Source organism: Phalacrocorax carbo, chromosome 9 (assembly GCF_963921805.1).
Source record: "Phalacrocorax carbo chromosome 9, bPhaCar2.1, whole genome shotgun sequence".
NCBI classification, from domain to species: domain Eukaryota; kingdom Metazoa; phylum Chordata; class Aves; order Suliformes; family Phalacrocoracidae; genus Phalacrocorax; species Phalacrocorax carbo.
In genome coordinates, this window is record NC_087521.1 from 9,715,435 (window position 1) to 9,740,721 (window position 25,287).

General features: G+C 38.2%; 1 protein-coding gene across 2 annotated transcripts in view; it reads left to right on the plus strand.

Annotated features, from left to right (window-relative positions):
- The window catches only part of NPAS3 (neuronal PAS domain protein 3), a 628,382-nt gene extending 603,635 nt beyond the window's left edge, over positions 1 to 24,747 (plus strand). For both annotated transcript variants that reach the window (XM_064460238.1, XM_064460239.1), the window contains 3 exons: positions 14,157 to 14,304; positions 17,428 to 17,543; positions 20,319 to 24,747. In XM_064460238.1, the coding sequence (XP_064316308.1) occupies positions 14,157 to 14,304; positions 17,428 to 17,543; positions 20,319 to 21,628 (1,574 nt within the window). In that variant the 3' untranslated portion in view covers positions 21,629 to 24,747. The remainder of the gene's footprint in view (positions 1 to 14,156; positions 14,305 to 17,427; positions 17,544 to 20,318) is intronic.
- The last annotated feature ends 540 nt before the right edge of the window (positions 24,748 to 25,287 follow it).

Here is a 25,287-nt window from a genome sequence, read left to right on the forward strand (position 1 = left end):
ACTTTTACAAAACCATATGACTACAACAGAAGGCAGTATAAATCTTCAGTCTGAAAGTACCTCGCTTGATCTGCAAGGGAAGATAGGAGGATAAATGTAACTGAAAAGCAGGAGAACAGGGACAGCTTCTATGATAATATACGACAGCCAACAACAGTATCAAGCTCTGTAAAGCTTTCAGATACACCCTAAAGTTTCTAGAAGGTAAAGTGCATGTGGCATAAGTAGGTCAGGTTAGATACATTTCTGTGGAAAAAAGTAAAATCAACTATCCAAATTATAAACAAAGTAATTTTGCATCAATTACATTTGGAGCGCTTAATATCCAGCAGAAATGTCAGCTGCTCAGAAATGAAGGAACAAATGTAGAAACTTACTTGGTGCTCTTGAAACTGGAAGTCAAAAATGACAAGTTGCACTTCCACTGCACTATGTGACCAAAGAAATAAAAGATATTTATGACTCAGACTTAACATACCACCTGGCAGAGATGAACATCCCATTTGAAAAAGACCTTAATCTTCTGAATGGCCACTTCTCTCTGAAATAGAATATGCTTTATGAAACATTCATCTTCAGAAAACTTAGAGGCCTATGCAGACAATCCGAGTACAGCGTAGTCCGGTGTATAAGCACTGGGCTAGGACTCAGGAGACCCTGGAGGCAGGAATGACTTCTAGAAAATCACTTCAACTTACTGTGGTCCTGCTCTCACTGTGTGTCCAGTTTAACTGATTGGATTGCAAGCTTTATAGACACAGGGACTTTCTCCTATTACTAGCATCCAGCACAGTGGGGTTACAAACTTGGCTGTGTGCCTATAGGGTAATTATTCTTGCTAGGCTGACTTTTTTCCAATAGATGATGCTGGTTACACCTTTTATGTATAGTTGGTCTCTTGGCTTGTAGGAAAAAGATGTTCATAGAATCATTCAGGTTGAAGAGACTCAGACATCACCTAGTCCCCCCTCATGCTCCAAACAGGATCAACACTGATTCAAAGCAAATTGTTGAGCACTTTCTCTGGTTGATCTTGAAAATCTTTAAGGTCAGACTTTCCACAACTTCTCTGAGTGGCCTGATCCAATTATCCTTAATAAGGCTTAATTATCCTCACAGTGATGTTTTTTCCCTTCTATCCTGTTGGAATTTTTCTGTTTTGACTGTGCAGCTCTGGCTCCATCTTTGCAATAACCTCCTCGCAGGTGCGCTGTTAGGTCCACCTGAAGCCACGTCTTCTTCAGGCAGAGCAAGCCTGGTCCCACAGCTTCTCCTCACAGAAGTACTCCAGCTCCTGACCATCTTGACAGAACTCTGCTAAGCTCACTGAAGTTTATTGATACATTTCCTGTGGTGGAAGCCTGAAGTTAGATTCCAGATGCAATCTGAAGAGTGATAAGTGAAGGGGAATAATGACTTTCTGTGATCTACTGCCTATATGCTTTTTAGCACAGACCATAGAGCACACTGATAATTCATGCTTAGCATACTGTCCACTGACCACCAGGTCCTTGTCCACAAAGCAACAACCCACCCAGTTGGTCTCCAGCCTGTACCATTGCAGGGAATTAGTCCATCTCAGGTACAGGTCTTTTCACGTTGTTCAAACTCATGCTCTGGTTGAAAGATCTTCAAGTGTAAATTAGACTTGGGAATAGGTCAGAAAGTATACTTGTCCATTAGAATTCCTGCAGAAGCTGAAGTGGTTCACATATTTGCCCAGAAAGATGCTCGACTTTTCTAGCATTTGGAAAAAAACTTTGTAGAAAAACCAAGAGAAAAAAAATCACAAAATCCCAAAACACTTCATAGCAACTTGTCTGTCCTAGAAAATCAAGTTCAAAACAAGCTGGAAAGAGAGAATCCTCCTGGTTTAGTTAAAATAAAATCAAAGCTAAAATTCAGAAACTTGCAGACACTGCTGTAAAAGGTAAAACCCAGCAGAACTGCAGTTCCTCAAAATATACAATGCAGGGGATTTACCAGTACAACATAGGAAATAATTGCTTGAGATTACAATTTTAAAAAACCAATATTATGCAATATTTTTAAGAGGAGCTGGAACCTAAAGTAAAGGTTAGAAAGCCCTGTTGAAAAGTAGAAGCAGGACTTGAGAAAGCAGCAAACTGAAAAGTTTGTGTTTGGAGGACTGGAGAATGCAGCTAAAAATCTTGATTGATTTTTACAGGAGAGAAAATAATTTTTAAAGATTAAAACAAGAAGGATCCCAAATTGAAGTGATAGATCTAAGGGTAAAAAGAATTACAAATAAAACTGCTACTATGCCTATTCACTGACAACATATCAGAAAGAAGTGGGAAAAGTAAGACCAGTACATCCTGCCTTCTCATCCAGGTTATTCAAAGACATCAAAGAGAAAAACAAGCAAAGAAGAAAATGTTGCACAAAATCACACAGAAAAAATCAAGAGGGCTGTTGATGGCTTCAGATCATAGCAGCCCATTAGAAACTTTGAAAAACAGGCCTTGTTAACGCTATCTCAGATAAAAGGAGACAAAAGCAGTTTCAGGAATGTGACCATAACAAGTATAATGGTGAAGAAGGTCTGCAGGACTATAGCAGTGACAAGAGTCTTTTGTAAGAGAACAGCTGCCCTAATGAAAGGTCAGTGACAGTCAATGGAAAAGCTTTCATTGGCTTCAATGGACATGGGATTATGCCCTATAAAAGCAAATTTATATGGACTAAAATTCTGCCCCCAGTGAAGTAAATAGCAGAAATTCCATTAGGTTCAGTGGGGTCAAGATTTCTACTTAAAGATTTATGTTAGTCATAGTTTGATGCCCTTGTGGATTATTAAACCAGCATTCATACTCTACATATGCCTGCATTTATTCCAATACAATAATACATGGTAGTGATCCCGCAAGTTATTGAAGCATCATTTATTTTCAAACAGAAATAAAAAGTTTAGGGATATTGTTTCTATCTTGTTTCATTCAAGTTTTCAATGATCATGCTTTTTCACAAATCTCCCAGCCAATTTTTTGGTGTTCCAATTCTACCTTATTAATCTGTTTCACATTTTATAATGTTTCGCGGTTTCAGAAGTTTGGGAAACTTCTCATTTGTTCATTTTCGCTGTGTTTGTTGAATAAATTGCTGGTAGAATCCTCACAGATATCACATCATAAATCAAGTCTCTCTCACAGAGATTATAGTTAAAAAGTTCTCTAGCAGCCTGCACACCATCCAGCATCATGGCTTAGCTGTTGCCTCAGCTGACACAAAGCAACTGGTTAAGCTGCAACAACTTGTGTTTGAATTTGAGCACTCAAAAATGGCAAGATACAGTCCCTAATCCTAGCTCTGTGTAACAGAGCTCTTCATTAGGATATGTGGTATGAAAGAGTTGAACGTTTTACATTTCATAGTTATGCATCTAGAACTAACACTTTAGAAAGACCCCTCATGCCCCCAGTTCACCTTTAACACTTGTAAGAATGGTATCCTCTCTTTTTACTTACGTCTCCGTAGAAACATTGCAGGGCTGAACTGCATGTCAAGCATAGAGCAGTTCATACACTTTCACCAAGCCCTGAGTCTCTGCATGAGCAGAACTGCCCTTGTTCTAGTGACAAGAAAACAACCCTGATGTTAAAGCTAGTAGGATACGTTTTACATTAAATCAACATCAGTAATCAAGCAGATTAATCAAATTACTGTTGCATCAGGTCTTAGCACTGTCTGTAGAGCTCAGCAAGGGCAGTTGACGCTTGCTGCTCTCTGGAGTATGATACTGTGCATATGTGCTTCCCTTTGGTTGACGATGTTATCATAAAGAGGTCTATAACATCCCTTTTTGATTTAAAAAGTACATTTCTTGCTAAGAATGAATGGATGTCATGTGCTGTAGGAGTATACATCTTCTGTGTAATTGAAAAAGAATAATGATCTTCGTTGAACTTCAAGTACTTGATGCTCTTGTTCAATGAAGGTCATTAAGAAAGCAGCAAGGAGGGATAAAAGTCAAGACCTCTGAAGGCAACCATGAATATACTTTTGGGCAAATATAGGACAATGTGCCACCATTTGAAAATTAATATACTGCTTGTAAGAACACTGTCACAAGTATATATTGGTATGTAATACATGTCTTTTCATTTTGGAATCCTAATTGAGGTCTAAATTCAGAAATGTGACACTGACAAAAAAGCTACTTGTTGTCCTCAGCTATTGCTTAGAAAATATCATCCTGTTTCTTCAGGATTTGATTTACAGCTATAAGAAATACAATTCCTCAGGAACAGTGAGCCAGGGCAGTTCATTTCCCATAAAGCAAAGGTCTCTGATGAGTGTGTTTGGTAGCACTCCCTCTGATCTACTCTATCTGGTTTCCAGTGGTTAGAATAATCCAGTTTTTCTGAAAATAAACTATTCCACATTCACCTTTTTCATGGCTCCCCTATTTTTCAAGGAATATTACCCTTTCCATCTGCTTTTTAATCAGTTATATATTCATGATTTCTTTTATGTATGTTCAGTAGAAAAATTCTGTTGCTATACAAAATATTGCTTGGTGGTTTAGCCTACCAGCTGTAGTTGAACTAACCCTTTTAACTTATGCACATCAGTTATAATTTTTTTTATTCTCTTAATAACCTCAAACACATGAAAAACAAATAGAATGAGTTGATAATTTCTAACAGTAAAATATACTTCACATATTTTGCTATCATGCTGTGGAATAACTCTGCAATGTCAAGTAGCACACAATTAGTAAAACTGTAGGGGGAAAAAAGAAGTGTTTTGATCCTGAGGAATTTTTATCCTAATCAGATCGAAATTTCAGTGCTCTTGTAGTGTTTAATATCTTCAATCACCAAAAAAATCAAACTGATTCCAATGTCAGGTTTTGCATTCTGGGACTGAAATAAAATGCAAAAATATACAAATGAATCTCATGTTTGTACAAGTTTATTATCATCACTAAAAAGCAAGATTGATTCTAAATTAGGCTGATAGAATGTCTGGTGTTTAGCTAATTCTTAAACCAAGCCCGCTTGGCATCCTGATGACAATCTAGTGTATCTTGTTTTCAAAGTATTGCAGCAGCGTTGGCCTGACCACCTGCACAATCTTCCTCTCTGCCCATAATATGGGCCAACAAAGATTTCTCCGTTGGAGACTGACATCCTTATGTCCTTTTGACTGGAGATAGTCATGACAGATCAAGATGAGGGAACACGAGATAAGAAACTAGAAGAAACAGAAGTGTATAAAGAAAGCAGGTTTCTTTATTCATACCAGGAAGAAAAGGAGCATGGACTTCGGTTTTAGCCCATGCCTGGTGTTTGCTTTTCAGACCTAATGAATCTCAAGAGATGTGCACCTAACTAAGAGTGTGTATGTTTCATGTCTTTTAGCCATGCTCCAAAATACTGGAGATCTTGTGTTTGCTTCTGCAAGTGCTTCTTTGGGTTATGAGAGGCGCTGGTCCATCTAGCTTAAATTCTTTGTCTGCTTTCTGACCAAAGCTGGTTACTTTAGAAGAAGGGGGAAAACACTCTGCAATATGCAATTATGTATGCCTTGCACCCTCATTTTGTCCATAATACACTATTAATTCTTGGTTGGTTCATTCCTTGAGAGACGAGAATGTATACCACCTCTTATATTTCTGTTTGTAGATGATGGTTGTTACGGTTGTAATATTTGGCATTCTAATTATCCATATAAATATTCAGATTTTATTTTAAATCCCAATAAATTTCTAATCTTCATGATATTTTTGTGGCTAAATTTTTCATGTGCAAATTGTGTGCTATTGGACAGAGGTCTTCTGTATGTAAATTATATGAGAGAGTTTACCAGAAGCATCAGGTCTTTTCAACAGTAAACAAACCAGAAAACTCTACAAAGCTAAACCTTTAAGCTATTTAAACCATTAGCTGCTGAACCTAATTGCAGAATTTTGCCTTCTGTAGCTTAGCAATATACAGTTATTTTACAAGCTGGCTCAGATATAGTTTCCATTAATAACCCTTTAACTTAATTCCTGATGCTATTTCATTTTCAAATTTAATCTAATGCAATACTGGTTAGTACATTCCTATTTCAGTTTGTAGGCTCTCCATTGCAAGCCTTCCATAGCTCATAGTCAGTTGAAATTTACACCTAAACTCTTCTCCATTTTTATAGTAAAAATGAATGTAGTACCAGCTGTATAAGTACAGCTACTGCGTTAAGGGGCTATAGAGCGAACGCTGAGTTCTGACTTCTGCTGGGAACCTCTGGTTACCCCCTTAATCATTTTCTTTATTTTTTTTAAAGTCTCTTTGTGCTCAAAATTTCCAACCCCAAAGATGAATTTCTACTTTGATATTATTCTTGTGATAGATTGCAGAAGCACATGATAAATTGCAAAGCCATGGGAATAAAAGGTTTTACTGTGCACCTCCAGCAGCTTCACCTTCACTCTGTCCACTAAACTGTTTCTGTGGTGACTTTTGCTACATAATGTAAATGTATGTCGTTTTAAAGTAAGGGAAAAAGTACTTCAGCCACGTATCTTTTTACCTTCATTGCTGAGGTTCACTCGAAGATTGCTGCGACCAAAAGTGTTCACCATTTTGTAATCTAAATCAGAAACAGTGTTTCTCCATTGAAAATCTAAGGACAGAATAGAATTTTGTTTGTAGTTTGCTAGGCTGTGAAATACTCCATCCTGAAACGTTACTATGTGAAGGTATGAAGAAACTGTTGCAGATCTTTCCAGAGTTTTAGAACACATTATTTCTACTGGTTTTTTTTCCTCTTCTTTTTATTGATCAAAGTTCTGGACAGTTGGCCTTGTGTCTTTGAGGGAGACAGTTTTCAAAGCCAGAAGGATATGAAAATAGTATCAGTAAAATATGTAGCATATATCAGATATGTGACAGTGTGGCAATAGGTCTTATTAACAGTTGTTTGGAAGAACCTGCATAAATCACTTGTGGCTTTGCCATCCATGAGTGATGTGGCCAGTGGTGGATCAATGTTGGTTTTGATGTTTGATAACTTATAAAGTGGGTGGGCTCTTGTCCAGGACTTCAGCGCTGCGTGCTTTTGGGAGTGCCCTGCCAAACGTCTGAAGCTTTGTACCCAATGTCCACAGATTGCTAGCTGTTGTTCCTGAGATCATAAGAGGCTTACGTATTCAGAACTGCTTTTATTTTTGTTTTACAAGGGATATTTTTTTTTTTAGTTAGTTCTAAGCTATCTTTTTAAGGCTCGTGGAGAAAGGTGGAAAGTTTTGTTTTCTTTCCTTTTACTTTTTCAAGTCATCTGGTATAAAGGGACAATATGCTTTTAAAATGTCTAATGTAGTTTACTGACAAATGTGAGATGCTGATGAATCTTTACAGTGGTTAGAAGGGTGTTTGAACATTCAGTTGTGCCATGCCACCATGACACCATGCTGTGGATCCCTTTCCTCTAGAGATTAGGCTGAGAAAACCACTCATTTCACTCAGTCCAAGTATCCAAACAGGGACACTTCTCCCAGAAATGAAAGCATGTTTAATGGGATCCTGTCCCTTGAAACAGACCATCTTTAACCAATGAAATTCAAAAAGAAAATTAATATTGCTGCCAATCTCCTTCTGTGAAACTTCTATCTCTTTTCCTGTTTGCAGAAGAGATAGTTGTGCATAGTCTGCTGATACATTTGGCATGGAAAGGATTATGTTCTAAAGTCATTAATCTTACATAGGTCGTCACGTGATGGATATTAATATTAGTGGAGAGATGGAGGACAGATTTAAGTTTCTTGAGGAAGCAGGGCCAAATTTCTTCTCTGATGTTGTGTTTTAGTAGCCGAGGGCAAACTTTGGATCTGGGATTTCATTTTCCCCTCCAGTTTGAACAGAGAGAGTCCATTAATGATAATGGAAGTTCTGTCTGAATTGGTGTTCAAAGCAGGCTTGGGTTTCTAAATGACCATTTCAGTATTAGGAGAAGGAAATCACTATGCGGCAGGATTGAAGTTTTAAAAGTCATGGGGAGACAGACAAACCATGAGGGAAAAGAAAAGTTAAGAAAGAGAGAAGAAAATCTAGAGAATGCTAGGTAGACAAACCTAGTTAATTTTTCAGTCCAGTTTATCATTAAACAAACTTATTTAGTTGGTTTATTTACATCATTTTTATCTATAGGAACAACAGAAAAGTTTTCTAATATGCATGCTGTAAGCGTCCGTGGAAGAGTGCGTCTAGTGATACACTGAATTATATATTATAATGCTGTCGTTACATTTGAGCAATACTTACGTAATGTTTTAAAATAGACATCCTACCTAGCATTATCTATTCTTGTTAATAGTTATCATTAAGCATAATTATAAAACTGTAATTTTAAATTATAAACCATGGGCAATTGGTATAACTACCATGAAAGGGAGAGGGGAAGAAAAGTGTCTCTGTTGTTCAAGTAGGCGATGATGATCTGTGCTTAGTCCTGGGAAATAATTTTGTTTGTTTTTTTTCCTGGCTTTTAATAAATTGGTACTGCTGCTGTGAACTGACATCATGTAAACCGATAACATAGGGTTGATTTTAAACAAAACATATTCCTGGTCCTGAGATAATTTGGAATCAAATGAAGGCAGAATCTCTAGCAGTGGTGAGGAATTTTCAGAGGGCTGTAGCACCACTGTCTTGGGATTAGGACAGGTTACAAAATCCATTAATGTTTTTCCAAACTCTTTTCGCTATTTAAAATCACTTTTCTTCCCTAGCTGGACATGTAGCATGCAAGACTTTTCTCACAGTATTTTGCAAGTGATGACCTTGAGCTGCAAACTTTGATCCTAATATGAATCTACATTTTTTTTCAGTTTGACTCAGACCACTTTTAACATTTGCTTTTCTGCAAAGTGAGGGAGGGAAAATATTGCTTAGTTTATAAAGATTCTTAAGCTTTCTAATTTTTCTAAATGGTTGATCAAGGCTTTTTCTTTTTTTCCTGCAAGTTTGTTGATATTTATTTTTGTGTAATTTGTCAGATATTTATGTATATAACATCCCTATACTGGAAGATTAAACAGTATTCCATATTGCAGAAGTAAGCAATGAATCAATTGCATTTTTAGAGTAACTGATGATTAGATGTAAGTAGATGCTTAAAAGGATTATCACAGGTGAATGAAGAAGGTAGATGGGAGTTTGGATACCAGTGCGGTATGGTTTTCTTTCATTAATCTGACCTGCTGGTTCCTGCTTGACTTTGGAAAAGGTGACTTTATTTTGAGAAGCCAGCAATTATTATTGTCTAATATTCATATCATGGTAGCAGCCAAGTCTCAGTCAGTGTTATTGACATAATACACTGCATTCTACCCAAACCTAAAAAAGATGTTCTCTGTCCAGCACTCAGGGCTTTCTCCTGTCATATGGTATGAGTACAATGGGACTTTCTAAAGCCTCACAGAAACAATATTTCTAAACAGTTATCATCTTCCTACTTTTCTTAAGAGAACTCTGTAGAGATACACCAAGTCACACAGGGCTGGTAAGAAACTCTCTGCAGTGAGGGGAGGTAGAGCAACAAGACCCATGGCGACTTTTGTGATGGGAAGGTGGCATTCTTCCCCAAGCAATCTGCTGTGGTGGCCACACTTCTGGCCTGGTGGGTAGAGAACACTTTTGCACACTGTCCTGGCTCCTCCTCAACCCACCCTGCGTGCTAGATCCAAACTCGAAGTGCTTGTGGAGAATTATATAGGTGACACATGTTTGTTCACCGAATGCCAACAAGTCTCCTACCATCTAGCTCCTAATTCTGTTTAAGTAACAAACATCATTTAACATTGCTAAATATTGCCCAGTACTTTTTTTTCATTGCTAAAATCCAATTTGTGGGTACCTACTATTTAAAACATCTAACTCACTAATTGCAAAATCTATAGAAAAGTCCTTACAACATCAAAGGCTCACTTGATCCTCGGAGCTGTTATAAATGAAAAACTGTCTCTGTTACAAGCAAATAAGGCACTTAGTGCACTCTTTCTGGCTGTGATGCTATTATTCCTGTGGGTTTTGAAAATGACCTTCCTGTAAGCATCAAGGACTGTAACTTTTCAGATGAAGAAACTTGTTCTTGTTTTAAGTCTGTGCCAGGTTCATTCCCCTATAGCCCACAGTTTTCAAAAGCAGAAGAAAAAGTAATCCAGAATTAAAAAAATAAAAACCCCTCTGTTTCCAGAATGAAGTTACCCTGTCAGCTTGCCTTGGGCCTTAGGTGGAGAAGTGGAGATTAAAGAGTCAGTATTCCTTTTCATGTTTCATCTGCCAGTTTTGTGAATGTAGAAAGAGTACTTGTGGCTGCAGCTAAGTATCTGACTATGGTATTAAGTATGGCATTTTCATCCTCGTGCAGTAAATTAAAAATATTCTTATAAGTTTATCACAAGGGGAATTCAGTATCAATACCATCCAGTCATTGATAAAGGTATTTCAAGGAGAAGGGTGAATAGCACGGCAGATGTAACCTCAATATTTTCACCAATTATAAAGAGCCTCTTTGTGAAGCTGTGTGAATATGTAAGATGATCTCATCATTTCCTATTTACTCAATACTTACCTGAATACGCAATATAGTGTAGCTTTTAAATGCATATGCACATGAGTAAAATGTCCTTTTGTATGAGACTTCGCTAAAAGACTGCTTTTGATACACAATTTCTTCATCTCCTCTTCAAACTGAATTAAGCTACTTCCTTCTTTTAAAACACAACTCACTATTTAGAAGCTTTGGCTTTGATTTCTCAGAACAGCCTTACAGGAAGAAACTATGTTCTTTTTCTTTTTGTAACCATATTTCTGAAGACAAACTTGTACTGATTTATTTTGATTTTCCAAAAGAAATAGGTTCCTGCAAAGAACACTGACTGTTTCTTCTTCTCCCCCCTCCTTCACTCCGCTGCTACAAGAATATTGCTGTGCGCAAAGCTACCAAGGAAAACTGAAATCCCTCTGTTGGGAACTGTGTACATAGCAATATATTCATACTTTGAGAAATAAGTGAGATTTTTTTTTCAGTTCTTAGCATGACATACTGTGCATTTCTTGCATGCTAACCACTGAATTCAAGTTGAGTAACTAGGTAACATTTCAGCAAATTTTAGTCAAGTTTAGGATCTACCAATTTAGGGAATTCTCAAAATTCTCATCTAATTTCTAAGTTTCAGCTTGGCAATGCCAACAGTTAAAAAATCCTGTAAATCAGAAAACATTTCAGGTTTTTTTCATTCTTTCTCTTTCATCACATTGAAAAATTTCTTCCCAAGCTATAGTATGAGCTTTCAGAACTGGCTTGGGGTGCCTAGTTCACTCTCAAAGGATGTTAGAACCAGATTTAGCAGCACAGCACAGCTGGTCTGCTGGAGAATCTCTTTACAGAGAGAATTTTTATATTGAATCGTGGGACTTCCTTCAGAGCGTGGTCCACAAATCTCTCATACGAAATGTGCTTTAGACAGATGCAGGAAGGAAAATCCTGTGTATGTGGTAATATATCTGAGCTGGCCAAACAGAGAGTGGGAATTTGCAGGTAGATGAACTTCATGGAAACCTCATTTTCAAGACACTATTTCAAATATTCTTTAGATGTATAGTAATTTGGGAGCTGGAACTCTGACTATAGATGGTTTGTGTGCTACTCTGATGCACTGAATTCTCTTCCTTGAAAAAGGAAGCACCTTTTCCTTCAGAAATAACTTAAAAGGTTTTAATTTCCCCCTTTTTTCCATAGTTCTGAAATGAATGCTCTGTTTAGCTCATGACATAGACTTTTCCAGTGGTGCAACAACCAATATAAAAGGTACTGAAGGAGAAAGGACTGTCTAGGATGAAATGGACTGAAAAAGCTGGAGGATCTGGGTCATCATAGCTATCACTGTGCAGAATTGCAGCGTGCTCTTCAGTCACTGGCTAGTGACTCACCTGGTACCTTGACTTTCAAATACGCCTTTGGGCAGTTGTAAGGATTCACCCTTTGGTACTTGTGTAGCATGGTAAACTCCTCAAATAAAAACTGTTATAAAGAAGATGACAGTATAATGAGTAGATACAAGTGCAGATAGATTTTACTAGTTTCTGCACGAACCTGTGGGTGTTCAGGTTTCCAGAAAGGAGCCAATATCACTCCAGACTTCCAGGCATATCAGTTTTACTGTCAGCTGGAAGCAGAGTATTTTGAATGTCCTATTTTACTGAAATGAAAAAGTCTACCATAATCTAAACTTACAACAGTACTTTTCTTCCCTTATTCTTCATAACTGATATTGTTTTCTAAAGTGGTATACAACATTGGTTTGACAGAAATGCTGGGTAGTCGGTTGTTCATATTTTATCTTTATTCTGCTGTATAATGTGGTTTTGAAGCCAATGAATTATCATAGCAGAATATTTAGAGCTTGGAATACAAAAGTAAAAATTAAGGGAAACTTATGGATCTCTGCTAGAAGCAAACCTAGTGAACTAGAGGTTGCTGAAAAAAACAACAGGACCCAGATCACAAGTATTTGTCTATAGTACAGCTGAACCTAACTTGCAGTTTACATTCACTTTATATTGCACTTTTTTACATGGATTTTTTTATTCAGTAGTTGAAAATTGGTGTGGGGATTGGGGCTCCCTCCAAGGTGAGAAACCATCTGTGTTTTTGTGGCTGCTTTTGTAAATATCTTTTTCTGTAGATATCTGTTGTACATGGATTTAGATATAGATACATTCATATGTATAATTAGGGGTGTAGACATTTGGTTAACTTGAAAGCTCCAAACTGTCGTTTGTCACATTTATGGTAAGAACTTTAGCTGCATTAAATACTTATTCTTTTCCAAAGTGACTTTTTTCTTTTCCCTCTACAAAAAAAAATCAAAATGTACTTCATGAAACTATTGTATATGAAGCACTTATTAGCCGTAATTAAATGGACAATATGAATTTACTACGTCTTTAGGACTCTGGCTTGTTCTGGTTTAGAGCAAGATGATTAATGCAAATACATATTACTTGAGATAACCATTTAGCAGCTAATTTAGCCAAATTTATTACAGCAGTTAGAGGTTTTTCATTTTAGCAGACGGAGACAAGGACATGACAAAAGCAGAAGGTGTATATGAATGCACACTGCCCTCTAGTGCACAAAGCTTTATGGGATTAGTGAGCAATGCAGAGGAGACTAAGTGCTCCAGTAACAATAGTACCCAGATTTTGTATAGTTTAGCCTTTCTTTAAAACCATGCTGCTCCCTTCCACTGAAAGATTTGAATTTCATCCCCTCCTCCTGACACTGAAGCATCAGCTACAAACCAAATCCATTTCAACTTGGCAAAATTTTTGCTAAAGTATTACTTCAAACATCTGTATATTTAAGCTTTCTTGCTGTGAGCATTTAATAACACCGTTTCACGTTACTGATTGCTTTTACTTGTTTCTATGTTTCCTAGCATATTTAAAACATCGGGGAGAGTTGTCACTCTTTGGCTCTAACCAAGCCATTCTGTGCCTCCCTTAGGCCTCTTTGTCAGTCTTTTGGTGGATTTACTTTGCTCTGGTAGAAAGTAAATTCTCCCAAGACTTTCCCCCCCACTGACCAGTGGAAATTCCGTTCATCTGAGAACTGTAAATTCTGTTTGACAAGATCAAAGAAACAGATGTATAGGTTCAGTGGTTGATATTGCCTGCAATATGGAGAAATGATCAAAGCAGCAGGGGTAGAGTATCTTCCCAAACCTTTCAAATATCCAGAATCTCAAAGAGGTCTACCTAGGAGCTATGAATAAATCACATATAAATTTGCCTCTTTTTTTTTACTTTTCTTTTTTTACAGTTCGACATTGAGTGCATTGAAAATGTCCACACAGCAATAAGAATTCTGTGAACCAAAGAGATTTGTAGTTCTTTTTACTTTTTTCTTTGCCTAGAGTTTCTAAAAACAGATTAAATTTATACTCTAAAAACTTGTAAAATGTACAACTAGTTACACTGAACTTCAGGTCCTGTTTGTCGTCGCGCTCGCATGCTGCATTACCTGAAGGAAGCCAAGTATCCTCTGCTCATACTTGTGGCATGTTGTACAATGAAGATCATTTTACCAGAGTTCTGGCATGCACTATATCTTGCTTCTGTTTGTTTGTATTTTTTTGCCAGTGCTGAATAAGGGTCAATGTGTAACAAAGTATTACCGCTGGATGCAGAAGAATGGAGGTTACATCTGGATACAGTCTAGTGCAACCATAGCCGTCAATGCCAAGAATGCAAGTGAGAAGAATATCATCTGGGTCAATTACCTTCTTAGGTAGGTCTTCAAGTCACTTCTCTCATATGAACTGCTGTCTCTGTTGCTTGTCTCTGTTGGTGAGAGTTTTAGGAAAAAAATTATTGCCTACTGGAGAAAGTTAAGGAGAAGAACTTTTTATATGGTCCACCTCAAAAACAGTGCCATTTGGTTATGTTTATCGAGACATCTGTCATGTCTCAGTATGCTGGAATATTCTTGAATTATTATGCTGCCTCAGTCTTCAAATAAACCCCCCACCATTTTATTGCATGCCTCCACTGACCTGCAATCTACTCAACCTGAGCTCAAAGATAAAAGTGACCCACACCAACTTTCAGTGGTTGTGTTATAAAATTTGGCGTGAAGTGTTGGGCACTGATTTATTTGGTTATTGAAAATGCATGGAAGCAAACTTCTGGAATGCTACAAAAATGCATCTCTGAGAGGTATTTGCCAGTTCACTACAGAAAGAGGAATTTTCTCAAGCAAAAAGCCTTGAACTAATGTGTTGCTCCTGTAACCATCAGACAGTATTCACACTGAAAAATGCAAAATGGGATTTAAAAATAAAAGTAGCAATTAAAACTGTTTTAAACAGAAATAGTAATAATAACTTGAATTAAAGTATTTTCCCTGAGAAATTCTGTTCTACCAAAGCCCAGGTATTTTTAAAGGACTGATTTCTGAGCTCAGGGGAAGATCAACAGTCACTGAGATACAGTGAATTATAAACCTGACCTTTCTCATCTGAAAATACCTTTCAACGCATTCTGTTTTGTGAAGATGTTCAATAAGATTGGGGGATTTTCTGTTTCATTCCAGAGCAGAACAAACAAACAAATAAAATTTGAAACCTTGATATTGTCATGAAATGCAGTTGTCATTTTCTGGCCTGTTCTCCTTTTAAGTTGCTTGTCATGGTTTGTTACATTCCCTTTGATGCCATGAGAGTTCAGTGATGTCTAGGGGTCAGATTGTGGCTTATTATGCCAAGTCCAGCAAGCCCTGAAGAGGCTGTGCCTGCCTAAACTTGCGTGTTGAAATAGTTTTGATTCCCCTTTTGGGGAAGACAAGGAAGCAACCCCTGGCAGGAGAGCATTGAGGGATACTGTGGGGAAACCTTCCACAGCAGGGGAACATTCATTGGGGCTTGCATGTTCCTGTCCTGCTATGACTGAGCAGAGGCATTTCCAAATACATCCCTATCCTGCTACTTTTTGACAATAAGTAGCATATTTTTGCAAGAGTGAGGCAGAATGCAGCATTTCACGGGGTCAGCTTAGGCATGCCAATTCTGAACTGGAAGTATAGTTTCACTGCCTTAGCCCTAACAGGGCCTCAAAAAGCTCATATTCTAGCTGGAAAAGTGGTCCATAAGAATTATGAACAGTTGCCTCTGTCCCCTTTGCTGCTTTCTAGACAATAGGTGAACCTAGTCCACAAGCATCCCACAAAATTATTTTCTCTACCAGCAGCATATTCCTAAGAAAAAAAGAAAAGCAGCGTGGTCTTCCCCAAGCTCCTCCCAGAACTTGATTTTTCTGCTGCATTCACCGCACTGGTCTGTTACAGAAAGATTAACTCCTCCACTGAATTTGTATTTTTAATTTAGATTTCTCCTAGTACTGGAATCCACAAAAGATCCAAATGTCCAAATAATGTTTTAATGACAGATCAAGACATAATTAGGTCTACTCTTAGCAGGAGTACTGGTCTGTATACATTTCCATGCATTAGAAAGTATGATTCAGCTGTCTGTAAAAGGATAGACTAATTATAGTGACAGGGAGGATTAATGCTGTTCTTGTTCTACCAACTTGTTATTCACAGTGTGAAAGCCCTCAAACATCTTTTGCTTGGAGGGGGCAAATTTGGGGGCTGCCCTGGGATGCAACAGAATAAAGTCACTTTGTCAGGACAAAACCATAAAGATGATAATCGTAAAAATGGCATTTCATTCTGAACTGTGTGAACTCTGAATTTTCACAGTACACTGTAATAGGCTGAATATGGCCACACTGTCATTGTGATAGCGTGTCAGTCACCCCCAGTGCTGCCTCATATTGTTCTACGCAGCACTGCAGATTTTCTGCTCTATCACTGGGCTGGAATTTGAACTGCATAGAAATGCTCACCTATTCAAAAATGCCTAAAGACTTTGTTTATTTTCAACATTCCTATGCCACTTATGTCTAGCTGTGTCTGTTCCCCTGCCTTTTCACGATTTGGGAAAGGAACACATTTTAAAAGGTACAAACAAGAAAAAGCATAGGAGTGGGGGGTTTTTTCAGTTTCTCTGGTAGTGTAGCTTTTTTACATTGCAGTCATGTTCATTGCTAACAAGTCACAGGTGAGCACCACATGAGCAGATGAAGATATGATTATAATGGGTGTGTTGACAGTTCTTTATCCCTAACATATGCATCTTAACATGCACATGTGCATCTGTCATAGAGTGGTTGCTTTTGGTTTCTTGGTGATGTGAATGCATGTGTGCAGTGTTTAAAAATACATAGCCTTTTTTATCTGTTTTTTGGCCACATTCTTTTGAGCAATGGTCCTTTTCTGTAGCCCTAACTGAGCACCTTCTTACTAACTTTATGTACGGTCTGCTTGATTAAAGTGTGGAAAACAGGAAGATTGAGAAATACAGGTATTGAAAGGGCTCTGGCAAGGTTGATAGAGAACATTGTTACAGAGATAACTCTAATAGACATTGCCGGTGGGAGAGAAACAGATTGGAGAAGTTAAAACACCCTCTCTGTCCTTCCAGGCACAGTAATGGGATTGAAATCAAGATATTTTGTTGTTGGATGATTACACAGTGTAGCTTTACTGTTAGATATCACTCAAACCATGGTGTCCCACTTCAGTAAGGATGTTTTGATAGCTCTAAAACTTCACTAGAATCAAACGAGTTTTAGTACCTGGTCAATATAAGTATTTGACAGCAGTATTAAAATAAACCTTCATAAAATCCCTGCTGTGAAGCTCTGAGGAACTGAAAATGTATGTTTCTGTGTTTGCTCTGCTATTCTTCCTATCTGTGTTCTTTGTTCCTGAACTTTGATATGAAAAGAGGGAAAAAACATGAAACTGCAAATCATCCAATTGTGTTTATATTTGCTGTCTCCTCTTCAGTAACCCAGAGTACAAGGACACTCCAATGGATATTGCACAACTTCCTCATCTGCCAGAGAAAACCTCAGAATCCTCAGAGACCTCTGACTCTGAATCGGACTCAAAGGACAACTCAGGTAACACACATGGTGTGCCTTTACGCCCGCAAAAGGTTCATATCACAAGAGCCATGTGGTTGGCTTTCGAGTGCTGTTACTTCTCAAGGCTTGTTCCATTATAACAAAGAAAAAAAAGTCCTATTAAATTGAAAAACACTAGCAAAATCTTTTAATGACCTCAGTATTTCCACAGTATCTCCATTTCCTCAGTATTTCTTTTCACTCTGTGCGTGCATCCTTGCCTACATTGCACTGAACTAAGTATTTGATTTCCCAGCTAAGCTTCATGAACAGGTATTGTGCCTTGTGCAGGGTTCCTGGGATTGTAACTGTTGAATATAATTCTAGTTCTTATCGTTCCAGAGTAGGCATATGTTCTGAAGATAAGCCTTTACTGTCAATCTTTATGACCCTTTTTCCTGTAGAAATATATTTTTGAAGTCTCACTAGGGGGCAGTGAAGATTGCAGATTTTTAGGGTTTTCTTGGGTTAAAAGAATTATATTTTATCAGAAGGTATGGGTTCAAGCACTTGTTTCTAGGCTCTTAAAGTCTGGGACTGAAGCTGTTTTTTAAAAACTAAATGCACTTGTCAAACTCAATGTGTAAATTAGACCTACAGATGGTCCAGAGCACAGATGGTTCACACATTCCCCATTAGTTTTAGAAGTGGTTACCTAGGCGTAGGTACAGATCATCTAGCTTTGTCAGGAGCATGGTTTCCAGTGGCCAAGAACTAAGGATGTTACTCTGCTGTAGTATGTGATATATATATTTGATTTTTCTCTCGTGTCTATGATAACATCCAAAAGAAATCTGGAGAAATGAATCACAGTGACATAAATCAAGTAAAAGCAAGAAAAGGATCAGACCTTAATATTATATTATATGATACAGCTGTTCTCTTTCATCTTTTGCCTTTATTTGTTCTCCTTTGGCAGCTTGGCTTGATGATTTAAGTCAACGTTAAGCACACATATAGGCTTGTTGCCCACCATCACTGGGAATCTCTTCACCCAGTGCTTCCTTTATGCTGTCTTGTTCCCAAATAGCCAAGTAACACACATGTGGAGGACAGTTTGCATTTCCCATGTGCACTGTAAGTTTCTCCAAGTTAGAAGTGCATGTGCATTCATGACTCCTAAGGCTGATGCAGAGCAAGAGAGCATTCTTCAAAGGTACACAGATGTGTGCATCTCAGAAGGAGAATATATAGTAGCCTTGGAATACAGCAGAGGCAGAGGGGTATTTCTTACAAAAGAATTAAATAGAAACGCCAAAGGACCTGAAATTGGAACAGAATCTTGGATGAAACCGACAAGTTCAGTTCATGCTCTGATAAAATTCCAGGCAAATTTTGTGCAGCTTTAGACTACCTCACCCTAAGCCCACTCTTGACCAGCTAGAAACCATGGCCTTAAAAGAAAGCATATTCAAAAAAAAAAAAAAAGAAAAAAAATTATGGGAGAAATTCAGTCCTAGGTGCAACAAAAAGCTGGATGAAATTTAGGGGTTTCTGGCTGTTCCTTTGCTTCTGTGAGTTTCATTTTTCAAAAGGGAGGGTGTCTCTGCTGCTGGTGAAAGCAAACAGAAGTCCCACTGAGCAACTTGTGAAGTGCATTGCCCTGAATCCTCAGGCAGCTTCCCTGTCAAGCCCACCTTCTCCAGCACTTCTGGGAAACTGTTTGGTATTGACATGGCTCCAGGAGTAACAGATCTTTACAGGAAAACTGCCCCTTCCCCTCTCCCCCTATAACAAGTATATTGAAAAGGGTAGTACTTGGCTCTGATGAGTGAAAAAACATCTTTTATTTCCCAACAAAAGATTTCTGGCTGGACTGTAAAAGACGGGGTCTCCTGAAGCCCTTCATGACCTTTTCAAACATAGTATGATAATGGAGAGTATTCATTCTCAAAGCTGCTTTGTCTGTCTGAGTCCAGTGGGCTAGAGTGTTTAACTCCTCTGTATTAGAATTAGGTAAAAATCTAAAACACAACTAAATTAATTCAGGCTAGAAGACTGACGGCTTCTCAGTGCTGTAGCTGGGCTATTTTCAATGACCCTTAGATGATTTGGATCAATCAAGAATTTAATTCACTGGCTGAATTTCTTTTTCTGTTTGTTTCTTTTTATTATTATTATTTGTTGCACTTCAAGGGAATATGAAAAGACAGTCTAGCAAAGTAACAAAATTGTTATAACTGGCTTATTCATTCAGATTTATACATGTATGACCTGCTTCTCCGCTCACACAGGAGGAAATCAGCAGTAATTCCACTGAAGTCAGAGACACTATGCCACTTTGAAAGTGGCAACAGTGAGAGGAAAATTAGATGAGAGGACTAGAGTCTTCATTAGTAAATAGTGCTACACCTGGATGCCTGCCCGCTGTAGGAGAACGTGGATGTGAAATAACAATCACCAGAACGTAACAGTCATAATGGGATTGTTCACTGACTCCTCTTTGGACGACAAAGCTACAATGCCATTGTGCTCACAGTTGTCAAAATTATTCTTGTCCAGTGAGCAGATGAAAAGGCCTCCCTCAGTCAAGGTGCAGGCCATATAGCATAGGCTTTTCGCGCATTAACAATCCTGAGTCAGAGAGATTCATGGTGACCAAAACTCTCCTAACACAATGTTGCAAAAACAATTGTGCCTCTACAGAAGAGAACGTATTTTGCCAAAAATGTCTACCGCAATCAAATCTCATTGGCGGGTTGAAATCTGGACTTGGATTATAATATTATGTTCCTGTTGCTAATGGTTTGTTTCACTTTCCTTTTGCTCCAGAGGACAATGAGAACTCAAAGTCAGATGAGAAAGGAAACCAGTCAGAAAACAGTGAAGACCCTGAATCCGACAGGAAAAAGTCAGGAAATCAGTCGGATAATGAAATGAACTGTAATGATGACGGGAACAGCTCCAGCAACCAGGACAGCAGGGACAGTGATGACAGCTTTGAAAACTCTGACTTCGAGAATCAAAAGGCCCCTGAGGACAGTTTTGGCACTCTTGGCTCTATGCAGATCAAGGTAGAGCGCTATGTTGAGAGTGAGTCAGACTTGCGGTTGCAGAATTGTGAATCACTGACCTCGGACAGTGCCAAGGACTCAGACAGTGCAGGGGAAGTAAATGCCCAGTCTTCCAGCAAACATCAAAAGAGGAAGAAGAGGAGAAAAAAGCAAAAGGGAGGCAGCATGACCCGGAGAAGGCTGTCAAGCACCTCAAGTCCAAATGGACTTGACTCAGCTTTGGTGGACCAGCCCCAGCTGCTCTCGTCGCCAAACAGTGCCTCAGTGCTCAAAATTAAAACAGAAATCTCAGAACCTATCAATTTTGATAATGATAGCAGTATTTGGAATTACCCACCCAATAGGGAAATCTCAAGGAATGAATCACCCTACAGTATGACCAAGCCCCCCAGCTCCGAGCACTTCCCTTCCCCCCAAGCCAGCAGTAGTTTACATGTCTCCATTCCAGACTCCGTTCTCACCCCGCCAGGGACTGAAAATACTGCCAGCCGTAAAACTCAGTTCAGCACCTCATCCAACTCGGCCTTGGCTCCTGTGTCCTCTGACCCTTTGTCACCCCCACTTTCAGCATCTCCACGGGACAAACATCCAGGAGGTCCCACAGCTTCCAACTCTTTGTTGTACACTGGGGATCTGGAAGCCCTTCAGAGGTTACAAGCAGGCAATGTGGTGCTTCCTTTGGTTCACAGGGTAACGGGAACCCTTGCTGCAACCAGCACTGCTGCTCAGAGGGTCTACACCACTGGCACCATTCGTTATGCTCCAGCTGAAGTTACTTTAGCCATGCAGGGCAACCTCCTCCCCAACACCCATGCTGTTAACTTTGTTGATGTTAACAGCCCCAGCTTTGGGCTGGATCCTAAAACACCGATGGAAATGCTCTACCACCACGTTCACCGACTCAATATGTCGGGACCGTTTGGAAGTGCTGTGAGCGGGGCCAGTCTGACCCAAATGCCTGCAGGGAATGTGTTCACAACAGCCGAAGGACTTTTTTCCACTCTTCCATTTCCTGTGTACAGCAATGGCATTCACACTACACAGACTCTGGAACGGAAAGAGGATTGAAATATGACCACATACTGTGTTCAGTGTTATACTCTGAGGCATAGACTATGTTTTAATTTAGACCTTTAATTCTAGCACTTTGAATTTGAGCAGGTCAGCTTATTCTCTCAATATGACGGTCCCCATTTCATTCCCTTTCTCTTTAACTTGACTTATTCTTTAATGTAAAGATATTTTTTTATTTTTGCCTTCAGAGAGTCGAAGTACCAGTTGCCTGCCATTTTGTCTTCTTCTAAGATGTGTGTTTTTTCCTTTGCATCTTTATTAAGATGCCTTTAATATGTGTATGCCTCTGCCATAGAATACTCAGTGTTGTGGTAAAGAGATTTTAAAGTGACAACCATTGGTTTTACTTCAAAATGATCTTGATATGATCAAGATTAAAAGAGACAAGCATAAACAATGTGCCCTGTTTGACTAAGTCAAATGAAAAGGGGTTTTTGTTCCTAATTCCTTTAAAAATAGGGGATAGTATTTTAGAATTTTATGCAGAGTTTAATTCTCTTTTTATGGTTAAGATTTTCTTACTTGCACATAAAATAATTTGGGTTCTTAAAAAGTTAATTTCTGGCCTGTGACTAGAATGTTAAAAAGTTGGACTAAATGTTAATTACTGAAACTTTAACTTAATTTCTAAAACCATGGTGCTATCATTTATTAATCTGTAATGTCTTCATACAATATGCAGCTTGTGGGCTGGGTTTTTTGGAAAGAATGTGTTCCGTACTGGTTTATAGTCGGGTGCTGCAGTCTCCTTGGTTAGTTAAGACAAAAGCCCTCATTAACATTTGCTGCAGGACTTAAAATTTTTTACCTCCAAACTAACAAGCATAGCCTCACATCAAATTTAAATGGGTCAGGAAGCCTTTTTCAAAAAGCGCTTAAAAACAAAAAAAACTCAATTTAATTGACGCGAGGAGCAGTTTCTTAGGTGCATATTGTTTTGCTTTATTTTTTTCTCAGTGTAACTGAGGCTAATTTTACAACATCAAATAACACTTCGGAGTAAAAAAAACCAGAAGAACTATTTAACATGTTTTGTTTTGGTTTTCATTTAATATTATAGAGGGAAGGTTGTAAATTTCTTTTTGTTCTTTGATTTGGGTATTTTTTGTTGGTTTTTTTTCCTTATTTGTAGTGTTGAAACCAATATGTTTTAAAACTAAAGAATGGGTTAATAAGCTTGAAATAGATAACTACAACTGAAAACTGCACATTAAGTAAAAGAAAAGAAATCTCCTATTTTGTCTTTGTTGCCAGAAATCACAGTGTAGTGTCAAACACTCCAAATGACTGTCAAATATAAATTCTTCTTCCACTCCATCTTTGGCAGCTGTTTGTTAAGGCATCTAATAACAGATGTGAGAACTGTAATGTGTACAATGTGTAAGTGTCCTTGGCTGTCAGTCCCATTGCAGTTTCAATGTGTGTTACTATATGCAGTATATACTAAGCTAATGTAGTTGTTTTGTCCTTTGTCTTCTCTGTGCTTTATCTCTAGTCCGGAGTGGTAAAGTCCCATTCCTGCAGTCCTAGTGAACCAGTGATTCTTGGGGGTTAGTGGTTTTTGTGTGGTGGCCTTCCTCTGTAATGTCACCTTATGCTGCTTCCACTGTCTGTATACCTTTTAATTTCTGCTGTTGCTTTGCTGTTGTGTATTCTCAAACCTCTCTCCCCCCTTCCGCTCTCCCCTCCTCTCCACGCCTCTCCCCTCTCTCGTTCTCTTGCTCTCTCGTTCTCTCTTCTTCACTCTCAGAGATAAAAGACTCTTAACTAGCTCAAGGTTAATGGAGCCATTTTTCCCACGGAGGAATTCTGGGTATGACTTACTCTTCCGGTGTACCCCACAATGCACTACAGAGTAATGCTCAGAGATATTAAGCAAATTGATGCCATATAGCCTCAGTTGTTAACATTCCCAGAGTCCCTTGTGCTCGAACTGTAAGCAGAGGGTGCATTTCTTTGGTTTTCTCCCAGGTAGGCTGGCGGAGTAATACGTAGAGCAATTACCAGTGAGATAGGAAATGCTTTCAAAGGTCAACCAGCATTGTTTAAGAAGGAAACTGAGCTTAGAATTGTCATGTATATTTGCTTATGTGTGCAATGCTAATATATTAACTCAGCTGTCCTTTGAATTTTTGATCACTCACTGCGTCGAGTCAATTCCTGGGGCAGCTTTGAATTTGAGAAGTAGGTCCAAGCCACAGCGGAGCAATAGTGAAAAAGGAATTGGACGCCACAAATTTAATTAACGAGCTTTTGAAGGTTCCATTGGAAGGATTTAAGTAGGTCTAAAAAAGGTGAGAAAGCTGATTGGGAAATTCAAAGTTTAATTCTGGAAGCTCTACTCTAGCTATGGAACAATCAAAGGAGTGCACCTCTCAGCTACAAAGAACAGCTAGACAGCTGTTGTTGTTTTGGTTTTTTTTTTATAAATGTTTCTGTGTTGTGTCAAAATGATTTCTGGTGATTTAAACTAACAGATAATCACAGCTGCTGTCTAAATCCATAGTGTTTAAAATTACAAAATGAAAAAAAAACTTCATTACCTGTGAAGACTGTGTCTGTGTTTTTAACTATTTCTTGTACAAATATATGAAATCTTTTATGAGGAGACTGGTGCCAAGTAGCTGAATAATGGGGAAAGGGATTCTGTTCGTATAAATCTTAGCAGTGTTACCAACTCTACAATATAAAAAAAATTAAAATGTTAAAAAGTGACAGCTATGGTACATTTATTTTGTGTTAAGCTAACCGAATCTAACTTCTTGAGTGCCTGGCTTATTTGAAACATTTTTTTCATTGATCATTGATAATGCTGCAAATCAGAAATGTACATACTTCATTTACAACAGGGTTCTTTTTATACTTTTGTAGATTCTCATACATGTCATACATGGTTGTCTTTATGTAACTTAATTTTTTTTCATCCCGCAGGTGCCATTTTCATAATAAACTTCTCTTGGATTTGTTACTATCTGGCATCATTTCTTTTACATATAACCATCCTGACTAATGAATGCTGGTAGTATTTGTTTGAGCAGGTATTTTTTAATTGTTTTGTTAAAAAAAAAAAAAAAAAAAAAAAGAAAAAATAACCAAAAATCAAAGAAGATAAAGTTAGATTTTATTAACACTGTTGAAATGAAGAAAAGAAGCTGTCAAGATGTAGGTTAAGAATGCTAATCCAAATACTACAACAAACTTGCCACCATCCTAAATTCTCAGCTACCCCAACTCATTGTCATATTGAGCATTTTTATGCACATTATCAAAGCTGAATAATGGACCTGCAACATTAACCACTATAGAAAGTGTGCATTTTTTCTTGATTAATGCACACTGGGAGAGGTCAGCTTTTCTACATTAATCATTTAAAATGCACTTTATATTTTCATTTTTGTACTCAACAATGTTACAGTGAAACTCTTCAGTCACATTATATCCTATCTAGGCTGCTGATTCTTTTAAATGTGTACTTTCTTTCCCCAGACTGGCAACGTGTAAGTTGTTGGTGTCGTGTGGCTAGACTTTCTGCCTTGCAAACTGAGGACAGAAACATTTACCAGCGTAGAAAAGACAAGGCAAAAAGCCTTGACCTCACAGCTGAAGGGGAAAAAAACCCTCAGATATAGTTTTGGTTACGCAGACATCCACAC